We start from the raw sequence: 13,088 nt of genomic DNA, 5'->3' as shown, positions 1-13,088 counted from the left end.
GCGGGGGGAGGCGCAGCCCCGCCACAGGGGGGGGGGGGAGTAGTGGGCCCAGCCTGACGCAGCAGCAGCTGGGGGAGGGGAAAAGCAAGCCTCCTCCCCGCCTCAGGCCCACTCTTCACCTCCCCACCCGCCCCCGTCGGCTCCAAGCCCGCTCCTCCCGTTCCCTTGCTGGCGCTGGGTCAGCCTGAGCCTGCTGCTTCCCCTGCTGTGGCAAGCCAGCTTCTCCCCACCCTTGGGCACAGTCCTCCCCTGCGTCAGCCCTGGACCTACTCCTCCCCCTTCCCCTGCCGCTGCAGTGGGGAGGCAGGGAGTGGGCCTGGACCCCAAGCAGCAGGAGGTAAAGGGGGAGTGGGCCCAGATGGGGTGGGGGGGCCACGGGCCTCGTCCCCCACCCCCACCATCATTCTTGACGGGCAATTGGCACGTGCATACATAATACAGCACCAAATCTACTTAGTAGCACAAGCAGCCACAAGTACATCAGACCTGTCCTTCACTCTCTACACTGCCACATCTTCTGCACCAAGACACCCAAAGTGTCTTCTTCCCTTTGACCTTGCCTTCTATCAGAAGGACCTACTAAGAGGTATATTAAAAAGAAATAGAAAATGAAAAGATACTCCAAAAAACGAAGACACCAATATGTTTCATATACTTCTCCCTCTGGGGAGAAAATGAGATAATGAACATATGACAGATATTAGTCACATTGCTCACCATGCTACTGGAAATTGATCAGATATGGTGGCAACGAGCCTGTTATAAGTAACTATATCAGCGACTCTCAATCACGTTGCTGTGGCCAAGAGACCCTTTTAACAGTGCTGCCAAATATTAGCAAAAGACATGATTTACAAGATAAACCCACAACTTTCAAACAGAAATCCACAGTGTCAAAAACATTCTGACTAATTGTGGGATTCTGAGTTCTCTGCAACAGAAGAATTACTCTATCATTTTTCTGTAGACAAAACACAAGTAGAAGTTGAGAGCTAGAATTTTCTGAGGAGTGCTCCGAGTCTAACCACTGACATATAAAATTAAAACCCTATAGAGAAATGAAATAGCCTCTATCCAAAGGTATAAGGTTCATCTACAGGAGTCAGTAAAGAATCTACCCATCTCCCACATCCCCATGTGCATAATATTACACAATTGGTTTGGCATGTTCAATAAATGTGTACCTACCATTGAAATGTTAGGTACCAGAAGCATTCAGAGATGTGATGGATGGAGTGATGATCTGAACTGTGTTTAATGTACTGTACAGTACCCTCACACAATGAACAAATTCTTTGTTCCAGACTTTTGTAGTCTAAAGCAGGGGTTCCCAAAGTTTTTATAAAGCAGCCTTGCAAGCCGCAGACTGGAAGTGGCCACGGCCCGGCAAACCACAGCCCAGCAGTCACAACCAATCATGGCCGGAATTTCCAGCTGGAAGACAGGTAAGGATACCCCCACCCGCACCCCCACAGCAGGGGGGTGGGCCAAACCCTGCACTACCACGGGCCTTGCAGAAGGAGCCGTAGCCTCTCCACCCAGCTCTGGGGGTCGCAGTTTGGCAGTGTGCAGTCACTTCTGGTCCAAAAGCCAACCGTGCTACAGACTGGCAGCCAACCCACCGCAGCCGCACTGGGCCGTGGCCTGGGGGTTGAGAACCCCTGGTCTAGAGTTCAGAATCAAGTTCTAGAAATTGTAGTTGGGCACTGCAACTACACCATCAAGTCTAGGGAATAGTAATGTATTTATTACCTTGCACTGGAATAATAAGGGTTTCCTTCTGCCTCAAATCTACTGATGATTGGCTCCTTCAAGGCTGCTTCATCTGCTTCAGATAACTGTAAGGAACAGAGAGACTATCTGAACCATGACTATGTAAAGAAATTCTTCAAAATGTTTTTTTCCACAGAAAGACATCATACCCTCACCTAAAGTACAAGGCAAGAAGTAACCCATCAAACCATCTCAATTAATTTTGTGCCCTACTTTACACACTTTTCTCAGTTTAGCACTTTTGGATAGGAATTAAAATTAAATATGCACCCTTTCTCTGTTGAGGGTACCAGAGGGTAAAACAATTATATAGTAATGTATATAAAAGGGCCTGAATAAAATTTACATTTCCAGTTGCTCATCATCCATAGTATACCTAAGAGTTTGGTAAATGCCATAATTTGATATTAGATATTTTAAAATCATTGATGTGTCAAAATAATCCAAACACTGGACCTCCTTGTTGGGCAGGATTACAGCAGCCTCCACACCAGGTCCCTGTATGCCAGTTTGCAATATATACCAGAATCTGTAAGGAGATCCTTACAAGGAAGCAGCTCAGGAACCTTGGGTTTTACTCCCAGTTCTGCCACATCCCTGATAGGTTATACTGGATAAGCCACTTCCATCTGTGCCTGCATTTTCCCATTTGTAAAGTGGACGTAATGATCTAGGCCGCCTCTGTCAAGTATTTTGAGAGTTAATGATGAAAACGCTGTATAAGACTAGGTTTTGCTTTGCTATCTGTAGAACCTGTTGTGGGGAAATCATCATTGAACCCAATATGGGTATTTTTAGAACTATATGACTTACTTTAGACCTTTTACTTAGTGTAAAGGGCTAAAAGCACAGGGGAGGATTTCACCAGCTTGCAGGGGGTTGGTAGCATTATTTACATGTAAATATTGAGTGAAATTCTTAGTTGAAATAAATCAGCACAGTTCCATTTACTTCTATTAAAGTTAAATATATATTTAAGTTCTATGCTGGACCAGCCAATGCTTTTTCAAAAACTTACACACACCTGTGGTTGTAGTAATACTTTGAGCCTTTTTATACGCACTACTTCCCATATTTCATTTCCCTTGGACCTAGTACATCTAAAGTTCACTCCACATGTACCTAAGGGCAAGGCTGAATCTGGCAGCTTTCAGAATGAATTACTGAATGATATAACTATAAAATATATCATTTAGAAACATAGTAGAATATGCTAATTTCCAGTTCCTTTGCACAATTTAACATATCAAAATAATCACAAGCTTCCTGAAATACCATACCTTTTAAATGACAATGGTGAAGTTAGTCAATGCCTTCTTTAAGCTTCTCAACACATTGTCAATTAGACATTTCAGAACACTAAGCAGTTGAATAATTTGACTGAGCTTCCCTCAAGCTTCCTACTGAAAATATAATTGGAAAAATACTTTCCTCTCTGATATTTCTCCTTAATCTCCTTTTTTGCGGGAATCCTCAGTTACTCAACCTAAGCTGGGCTGACAATTAGTTTCTTAGAGCAGCACAAGGAGAAATGAAATCTGAAAAATTCGTTTTTTATTCAAAGGACTATATGCTAGTCCACTAGAAACAAGCCAGGTCATCAGTGATCTCAGTGTCTGGAAGAGGTAAACAGTAGAATTTCATAACTACCACATAGCTGCCAGTGCACTGAGCAGCAGTAGCAAAAACCTTACACAAATGGTTTCCACCCACAGCTTGCAGGCAACACATTGTCCGTAACACTCTCTGGCACAGCCTGTAATCACAGGGAACTGCCTTGGATGTTAGTGTCCCACTCAACCAGCTCAAAAGGGTGCTAAAATATACGGTGGGAGATTAGATAGGAATACTGCATCAAGAATGTCAGTGGTCAGCCAGGAGTCTCTACTCTTATTTGCTTGGATCAGACAAGAGCAAAGGGAGGAAAAAAGAGCTACCTGTTTCCCTTCTCTGGCTTTTTGGTCCTTGGCTATTGTAGCCAGAACAGTTGCAGCTTGTTCTCCTCCCATCACTGAGATGCGGGCATTTGGCCACATATAAAGAAATCTTGGGCTGAAAAATAACATTAAGTTTAACATAAAAGAAAAAACTCAGCTCTTCACCAAAAAATTAAAGCTCTCCTCACCACCCAGCTAAAAATATATTTGCTTTGTTTTGTTTGAAGTAGACAATCATGTAATTTGTATTTATTTGACTTACTTTTAAAATGTAAATTAAGTTAGAACATCAGGCTATTGTCAGTAATGTGATCTTACAGGATTTGAAAATCCTACTTCACTGTTTCTGTTTTCAAAGCTGCAGCATTTCCATTTCTTAAATATTTGTCTTCTGTTCTCCCTTTCCCCCAAATGTGTGTTACGTGCCTGTTCACTTTTGTAAACAGTTGAAAATACTTTTGGAATTGTATGAACAGACAGCATGGGGAGAGCTAAAAAAAGAAACATTTGGGCAGATGCCATGAAGGTTACTCATGAGAACAGCCTTATTGCAAGTAAGCACTGCTCATGTGAATAAGGGTTACAGGACTGATCTCACACTGTTTCTGCAAGTGCATCTACACCTTCACAGCAATCCCAAGAACACTGCCTGAGAAACATGTCCTGCCCACTCAACCCAGCACCACATGAACTGCTTGCAGAAAAACAACCTTTTTGGTGCATGCCCAAAGACACTCTGAGCATCTTTCTCTTGGGTAGACAGTGCTAGGGGTGCCTACCCTCTCTGACAATGAGCACAAAATAACTTTTCAGCCTGTGGTCAAGGTGGACAGGTCTAATTTCTCAGCAGCAATCTCAAGGTCACTGCAGAGACAGGGTAAAAACATGCTAAGACTGTGTTTTCTGTTTACTATCAGATGCATAAAAATAGCAGGGTTTATTATTATTATTTATAACAATAGAATGATATATTTTAAATAAAGAAGTCAGATATTTATATTCCAGAGGGATTCCTCTACCATGTAATTGTAAGATTAATTATGAGTTGAACAATCTCCACAGGTTCCTATTATGATCATTATCACTTATGATAGCAAATACTGTGTACTAGATATCTTCCAAACAAAGGAGGCATAGCTTCTGCCACAGTAATTAAAAAGTCATATGAAGCCTTTATTGCCTATTATAATTAGGCATTTTACTTACCTATATGCCCTTCCACACATCCCATAATTTCCAGCACCATAGGATCCACCAATAATAACTGTTATTTTAGGTACACTGGCACATGCTACAGCAGTTACCATTTTGGCTCCATCCTTTGCTATTCCACCAGCTTCATAATCTCTACCAACCATGAAACCTATGGCATTAGGGTGAACAAAAGCCTTCAGTTACTTAATGCTAGCTATGTAACTTTCATTAAAACTAAACTCTAAATGTACAGGAGTGGGACTATTTGTTCAGAAATGGACTGATTCCTGAGCAATTAACAGGTATAGATATTTTCCATAAAGATGCTGCCTAAATGCTGAACCTTAATGATCATCAGCAAAGCATAAATTACTGAAACTTCATAGAACAAACTTACTCACCTGTGATGTTTTGCAAAAACACAATAGGAATATTTCTTTGACAACATAATTGAATAAAATGAGTTCCCTGCAAATAGAGTAAAGGTAAAACTATTAAAAGATGCAGCAGCAAAGCAGTTATCTGGAGTCACTGTGGCATTAGCATCACTCTCCCTCTACTGGAAATTTTCACGGGGAATTGTGTCACTGATTACTACAGGAACAAAAAGTAGGCCCTGCCCTGTCCGTCTAATCAGAGGGGACAGGCCAATTCCAACTCTCACTCTCTAGTCAATAGCAAAATTTCCATTAACTTAATGGAAGTCAAGGACAGCAAATATTGTAAAGGTTAAAAGATAAGGTAAAAACACTAATACCTAAAAAAAACCCTAGTAGTATTGCCAGTATCTGGAAATCTCAATGATCTTGACCAAGTTTATATAGACAAACTATTAGGCACCACTGTACACTTTCTCAGGCCCCAAAGCTTAATGTATATATCCCATCCAAGCATACATATGGTTCAATGAAAGATATCACCCATAAAAATCCTTGCCTCTCACACTTTTCCTGGATCATCACAGCTACAACAACAAGCCTACACTAACCACATCTATTTATTACCTTTCTTATTTTTTCCAAACTGCAGCACCATTCATTTCCTCTCTCTTGACTTCAGAACAGAAATAAAATGCTATCTTTTTTCATTCCCTTCCCTCTCCCACTTCCATTTCCTAAAGGCTGTTTACTTAAGGAAGAAATAGGAGCTAACTCCTTTCCCCAGTTTGATCTAGAAGGGGTTTGGATCAGTAAAGTCATCAGTGACACACCTTGGTAAGTGCTTCCATGGGGTCAATTTACATTACAGATGCAACAAGTATCAGGGAATGAAGGGAAGAGTAATGCTGCTGTATATAGTTCTTAATAATAACTTTAGGATACCACTATTTTACTATTTTCTGTTCTAGAGAGGTAGGTCAGGTCAGACTGAAGAAAGTCTCAGCATAACGTCAGGAGCACAAATAATTTGGGACTGACCTCAAGAAACTGAGAAACTAAAACCTTTTCTTATTTAACTGGTTTTACCCCAGATGTTTTATTTTGCACCTCAAATCAATGGTACTTAAGCCATCTTTAGCAGCCCTCCATCTACCAGCTCAACCTCTGGAAATCTGTTCATTCCCTGATGTGTCCCAGTCTAGCAAGTACTTGAAGAAGCCGGCTTGATCCAGTTTTATTTAAATTATTTACTGAATTATTAGTTTAAATAATTTAGTAAACCTGACAAGCTGGCTGAAAGAGTAGCAGACTTGGGAAGCCAGACAAAGGAACAAAAAACCCTCCAGCTCCTTGAGCATGGATGATATTAATGAGGCAAAATAAAAATGCAGATGGTATCAGGGTAGTGTGACAATTCACCAATTGCTCCGTAACTCTGGCCTTTACCCATGTTATTCTAACCTTTATACTTTCAGTTTATTACATTCTACTAGTTGCATCAAATATAAAGATAAAAAGCCTGTTTCATATCCATGAAAAAATAAAGTTCAAGTTGAAATGGCTTTGCCATATTTGGGGAAAATGTGGTGTCTGATGCACCAAATCTACTCCAGTAATAGCAATTAAATAAATTTGAGTGGCAGGAGTTACGAGTTCATACTGATATTTAAAAACATAAACTTTATATACGTAAAAATGTGTCTTTTCAGTCTGTATTATACATTATTTCTTCATTTGCAAAAGCTTTTTTATCCTTTGCTGATAAAGAGTTTAAATTAATGACCATTCTTTCAGACTCTGAATCTTAAGACATGCAGCACAACAAATGAAAAAAACTGACCTTTTCACTATAAAAAAACCCAATCAAAATCAGCTGCTAGGAAATAAAAATAAATAGGGCTGTGCAAAACACCATCGTTTAATTTCGATGTCTGTTTCACCAAAGGGACAGTGTTTCACTTTGTTGTTTTGTTTCGAAGCACTGTCCTGTTTCATTTCACTGAAACTGTTTAGCTGTTTCTACAAGTTTTGACATTTTGCCGAGGCTATAATGGGGAATCATGAAAATGCCTAAACCTTTGTCATTTCTTGCCTGATTTGGATGGAAATTGCAGGGATGGTAGCCCCTGCTGAGGGCATGAAGCCTGCCACGTTTCAAGGAGATAGGTGCAGAGGTTTCTGGGAAACTGCACCTCAATCTGTTCAAAGCAAACGTCCTGATGCTTGCCGGCAGCGGCAGCCTCCTCTCATCCAGTGGCTGTGATGCTAACAGTGGCTGCTGTTGCTGGTAAGTTGTTGGAGGTGGGGGCTGGAGTCAGCAAGGGAGCACACGGGGCGGGGGGGGCTGGAGCCGGCTGGCGAGCACGTGGGTTGGGGCTGGAGCTGGCTGGGGAGGGCGCAGGGGGGGTGGAGCCAGCCAGGGAGCACATGGTGGGGGCTGGAGCCAGACAGAGGGTGCGGGGGGGCTGCAGTCAGGCAGGCAGCACATGGTGGGGGGGGCCGCAACCCAGCGGGGAGCGCACAGGGGGACTGCAGCCTGTCAGGGTGTGCGCAGAGGGGGCTGGACCCAGATGCAGGCCAAGTGGGTGGCTGTAGCTGAGCAGGGAGTCAAGCAGGGGCGTTGGTTCCTGGTGGGAGAGGCAACCTGAGGCTCCTCTCACCCGGGGAGCAGATCCATAGGCTTGTACCCCCAGGAGGGCTGCCGGGCTGTGCCAGACTCCTTCCAGGGGTGCGAGCCCCCGGATCTGTGCGCCACATGAGAGGAGGCCTAGGCTGCTGCCTGGGATCAGTGCTGGGCATAGCCTGTGCCCAGTGCCAGGGAAGATTGCTGCTGCTGCCGCCGGTCCCAGGTGAGAGAAGCAGTCTGAGCTTCCTCTCACCCGGGGCACAGATCCAGGGTTTTGCACCCCCAGGAGGGCTGCCGAGCTGTGCCAGACTCCTCCTAGGGGTGCAAGCCCTCGGATCTGCGCGCCAGATGAGAGGAGGCTCAGGCTGCCACCTGGGACTGGTGCTGGGCACAGCTCGCGCCCAGTGCCAGGGAAGATTGCTGCTGCCACCAGTCCCAGGCAGCAGCGGCAGCTTCCTCTCATCTGGCACACAGATCCAGGGGCCCGCACAGATCATTTGTTTCATTTTGATTTCACTGTTTGGAGCTGGAAATGTGTTGAAACAACTTCGAAATGAAACACTCAGCGAAATTTCACACAGCCCTAAAAGTAAACAATGTATGATCGCTAGCCAACCTCTACATAGAAGCACTCAAAAAACCCAATGATCACCATGGGGAAAAGCTGTGTTAGACAATTTCTGCCATTCTGAAATTATATGTATAGTTTTTGAACTGATGTTGTAAATGAAAACAATCCACAATATTACATTATGGCTCCTACAAAAACTAAATCATGTTAGACAAAGTTAGAAATTAGATAGGGTGACTGAAGGGGCTATGAAATATGATCAAGCTTCATGTAACAACTTTGAATATTATGACCTGAATAGTATGAACTCTGAATTTCATATACAATTTATATATGCCCCACTGGTCAGTGGAACTTGATAAACTACTCAAAGAGTACTAGATGGATTGGCCAAAATGGCAGGGCACTAGAACAAGAAAGTACTTTCTTGCTTTCCAGTCAATAGGCAAGCTGTCACTATACCAATACGATACCAATCACCAGGGAAATACCGAAGTTATAAAAGGGTAATGAGATCTTTACAAGTTGCGGAAGTGCTATAGCAAAGCCACTAGGAAATGTCACTAGGAAAATGGCCTTACTTTCTGCAATGCATAAAGTTGTGCTCTATTAGACAGAGCACAACTCTGTCCCTCATTTCACAGTAAAGCAGAATTCCTCCCTTCCTTCCAGTTTCCCCTACAAGTTCTCTTAAAACACAGCTGTCCTGCATGTTGATTTCCTCATCAACACTGTAAAAATGTTGCCAAAAGAGACCAAGATATGTGATATCTATTGGCAAAACCATCATAGAAATTCACTATGACCTTGATATTATGTTTTTTTAAATACAAAATCCTTTGTCTAATAACAAAGAAGATGGCCAAAAGCTACCTTGCCACAAAGAGTCCCTTTGTAAAACAACGATGCACTCACTCAAAACATTTTGTGACAGAAGTACATCAATTTGCAGAATGGAGAAGAAAAAAAGCCAACTCATACAGATGACATAAGAAAGCGTGCAGTAGCAGGGTTGGAGTGCTGCTGTAGCCATGGTGGTCCAGGGAATATATAGGAGGCAAGGATTTTTTGGTGATATCTTCTAATGGACGAACCATATAGTTGGGAGAGATCTTAGACAAGCTTTCAGACAGGCGCTTTTATGCCCAAAAGGCACAGCATCTCTCACAGCTATAATTTGTCCAGTATAAGATATCACTCCAAAACATCCTTGCATCTCTTAAGAAAGCATACAATGTCACTAGTTAGTCAACAGCTGCCAAGGATAAGTACGAAACATATCAATGATGGTAAATCAATGAACTGGGCATCAGAATCACAAATAAAATATATCACGTGTCAAGATTGGTAAGAATCAAACCAACCAGTAGAAACAACCAATTTATTTACTGTGACACATCATTCAGCTTAAATGTGTAAAATTTCATACAACTTTTTTAAAGCATTCAGCATGGGCTCTCCTCCCACAGTTGGGAGTTTCAGAAAATATTATCTATCTATGGTGTTATCTTTACAACTTTCATTTTTCTTTTCATAATGTAATCCTGTTGCCATGTCTACCTCTCACCTGCAAGTTATAAAAACACCACATTTTATAAAAGCCAGTTTATTCCAAACTATCAAGTTATTTTGGACAATTCTTGCTCCCATCAGATGCAGAGGCAGGTAAATGCATTAATCATGACAATAAAGACCACTCTTCTTCATACAAATTCTGGATAAAAACTTAAGAAGTCTCCAATAATGTCTAAGGAAAATTTGAAGAGAAGCTCACTGTATCATGCTTACCTTCTTTGCTGACTCAGAGAAGAGAACCCCATTGTTGCCGATAATTCCTACAGGGTAACCAAATACTCTAGCAAATCCTGAACAGGGGTGGGGGGCGGGGAAAAAAAAGGTTGACATTCTTAGGTCCATTTGTTTCACTATAAAGATGGGAAGAGAACACTATGTTCTTGATATAATGACGCAGATCTTCAGGAGAGAAAACTTTATTAAAAATAGCTAAGTTCAGCAAAACGGATGATCCAAACAGTATAACTGATGGATAAATTTACAAAATAACAATATATTGTCTAAATACCTGTGATTAAAGTGTCTCCATATAAAGCTTTGAATTCATCAAATTTACTTCCATCTACAATTCTAGCAATGACCTTAAGAAAAAACAACAGAAAAATAAAATTAGCCCCTATCTTCACTGGACTATTTTAATTTTCTTTAAAACTTTAACATTTAACTTGTTTTAGATACTTAATGGATTTTTAACATTTCATTTCATTTTAACTGCATCAAGGATCCTGATTTATGTATCTATTTAGATGGCAGACAAGAGCCCTTTTACTTCATAAATTATGCTTTACTTCTCTGAATTATGCCCTACCTTTTATAAAAAGTAATTATATTTTTACAGGGATCTCAAGACTGAAAACATTAGGTTTTAAATTCTATACACCTTTAAAATTGAGACTTACTAAGCAAATCTTTTATTTGCTCCTTTCTCAAAGAGGAAAAAAGTGGTCTTTCCAGGCATATTAATCAATAACGAATACATTCATCACAGATTTCAAACAAAAAAGCTACGTATAGGCATCTGTCACTTTCTTTTAGTGGTAAGCATATATGAGCTTTGTTTAAGTTTGAGACCTAGAAAACCAATGAAAGATTTGTTTTAAAACTAAAATGAAGAGGTAGGTTTTGTAACTAAGCGTATGGATACAAGACACATTTACGATTTGGTAAAAGTGGAGCAGTCACAGGATGATCAGACCTATTTCAATGTAAATCATTTGAAACCAAGTTAAAACTATTGGTTGAAAAATGCAGTAAAGTTACTGCTTTGAATATGAACTGAGCCTGCTTCCCTAGTCATTTTCAGCCTAGCAGACCCTTCTTTCATGCAAACCAGCTCCCTCACCACCTAGTAAACAAGCACTGTAAGCGCACCAACTATGGACAACTAGTTTTGCAAGAGCTGTTCGTGTGTCTCCCCTTCAGAGGAGCAAAATCTTGGGCAATTATTCCACAGAAATTGTGTCACACACCCTAAGCACATAGGGGTAACTGAAAGAAAGAGGCAGTTAGTTATGTTAGCTTGAACTCAGGCAGGGGGTAGGGTAGATTTGTACTTTATAGACTAACTAAATCAGAGATGCATAGCCTAAGCTTTCATAAGCAGTAAGCTTATTTTATCAGATTCTGATGAAATAAGCTCACTGCTTACAAAAGCTTATGCTATGCATCTCTGATTTAGTTAGTCGATAAGGTAACTGAAAGGACATTTAAACCTGAAATTTCTTTTGACAATGCCTTTTATATTAGGGTATCAAAATATTCCATTTAGGGGTCCCTGTAATAAGTGAAACACTAGGTATATTTAGGCTTTTTTGTTTTTATAAAAAAATGCAAGATGAATCCTGGTGTTCCTGCAAAAGTGAAGGAGACTGCAGACCTCCACCCCAAATAAGCTGTTTCAGAGAAAGCTGGAGCAAATGGGCTTTGTATGTTCAATTTACACAGAGGGCTGGGAAGAATGTTAATTTTCATCCGTCATGAATAAGCAGGATGTGGACTGGCTGGGCAGCTGTTACCATAGACACTTTTTATTAATGCTGCGATTAAGATCTCTACAGCAGTGAGAAACCTGCTGAGCAGCAGCTCTCTTAAGGCCAAGCAATCCCTTTGTGTAGTTGGAAAAGGAACTGAACTGTTTCTGAAATGTTCTGAACTTTCACAATCTTTATATCAGGCCAGATGACTTGATCTTTAGCTCTTTAGTTTAGCTGGAAAAGAAAGCTAAATGTTACCCGTGTGCCTTTGTGTTCTGAAGCTACCTTTTCATACCTCTTTGACATCAAAGTTTCTTTTAAGCTGATCCCCAACTATTCCATATAATTCATCAGCGGGAAATAAAGGTTCTTCTGATGGTTCTATATTTACCTGGGACAATTTAACAAACATAATTTAAAGTACAAAGACAAAACACCCAAATTAATTTCCCAGGCATTCTGATAGTTCCCGCTTCACCAACCAGGCTCAAAACTCCCAACTGTTTCTGTTTGTTTTTGTATCTGATCAGCACAACTAACCATTTTCACTTGGTCCCTGCTCCTACCACCACACATGTACCGGGCGGAGGGGGCAGCAAGCAGCACAGGAAGCAGGCAGCCTGACCCTCAATCTTTGTCCCCCTCCCTGCTTCCCCTACCACTTGGATCCCCTGTCATTGCTTTCCCTGATGCAGCAATGGGGGGGATGAATTTATGACAACCCTCCAAAAATTAGATTTCAGTCATGGAAAATTGTAAAATTCTAATATAATAAAGGGCTTTTGGCCAACTGTGCATGCATCGCTGAGAGGGCAAGCAGCAAGTTGGCTACGCAGGCCCAAGTTTGAGCCACTACCAGGGATATTTGTGGTGGCAGTGAACACGCCCCGGCTGCCTGAGCAACAAGGCTTCCCCATGCCTACCTGCCTGAGGGCAAGGGGGAAGTCACGGTGGTGGCGCCCCCCCCCCGTCGCTTGTCCCCAATACCTCCCAGAACAGCTGGCAGGGAGGGGGAGATGGCAGGCAGGGAGGGAGGGAGAGGAGCAGGATGGGGGGCAT

General features: G+C 41.7%; 1 protein-coding gene across 6 annotated transcripts in view; it reads right to left on the bottom strand.

The window, feature by feature from the left end:
- The window catches only part of MCCC2 (methylcrotonoyl-CoA carboxylase 2), a 66,829-nt gene that overhangs the window by 10,978 nt on the left and 42,763 nt on the right, over positions 1-13,088 (bottom strand). For 2 of the 6 annotated variants that reach the window (XM_025205657.1, XM_025205660.1), the window contains exons 10-16: positions 12,325-12,420; positions 10,565-10,637; positions 10,270-10,346; positions 5,306-5,372; positions 4,917-5,073; positions 3,711-3,825; positions 1,753-1,838 (exon numbers count right to left, since the gene is read on the bottom strand). In XM_025205657.1, coding sequence (XP_025061442.1) covers positions 1,753-1,838; positions 3,711-3,825; positions 4,917-5,073; positions 5,306-5,372; positions 10,270-10,346; positions 10,565-10,637; positions 12,325-12,420 — 671 coding nt within the window. Of the gene's footprint in view, positions 1-1,752; positions 1,839-3,710; positions 3,826-4,916; positions 5,074-5,305; positions 5,373-10,269; positions 10,407-10,564; positions 10,638-12,324; positions 12,421-13,088 lie in introns of all 6 variants that reach the window. The other 4 variants (XM_025205656.1, XR_003094367.1, XM_025205658.1 and 1 more) reach the window with 4 other exon arrangements.

The sequence above is a fragment of the Alligator sinensis genome, unplaced genomic scaffold, assembly GCF_000455745.1.
Source record: "Alligator sinensis unplaced genomic scaffold, ASM45574v1 scaffold274_1, whole genome shotgun sequence".
Lineage (NCBI taxonomy): Eukaryota > Metazoa > Chordata > Crocodylia > Alligatoridae > Alligator > Alligator sinensis.
Note: the sequence above shows the minus strand (reverse complement) of the source record. Positions and strands in the feature narration are given on the sequence as shown.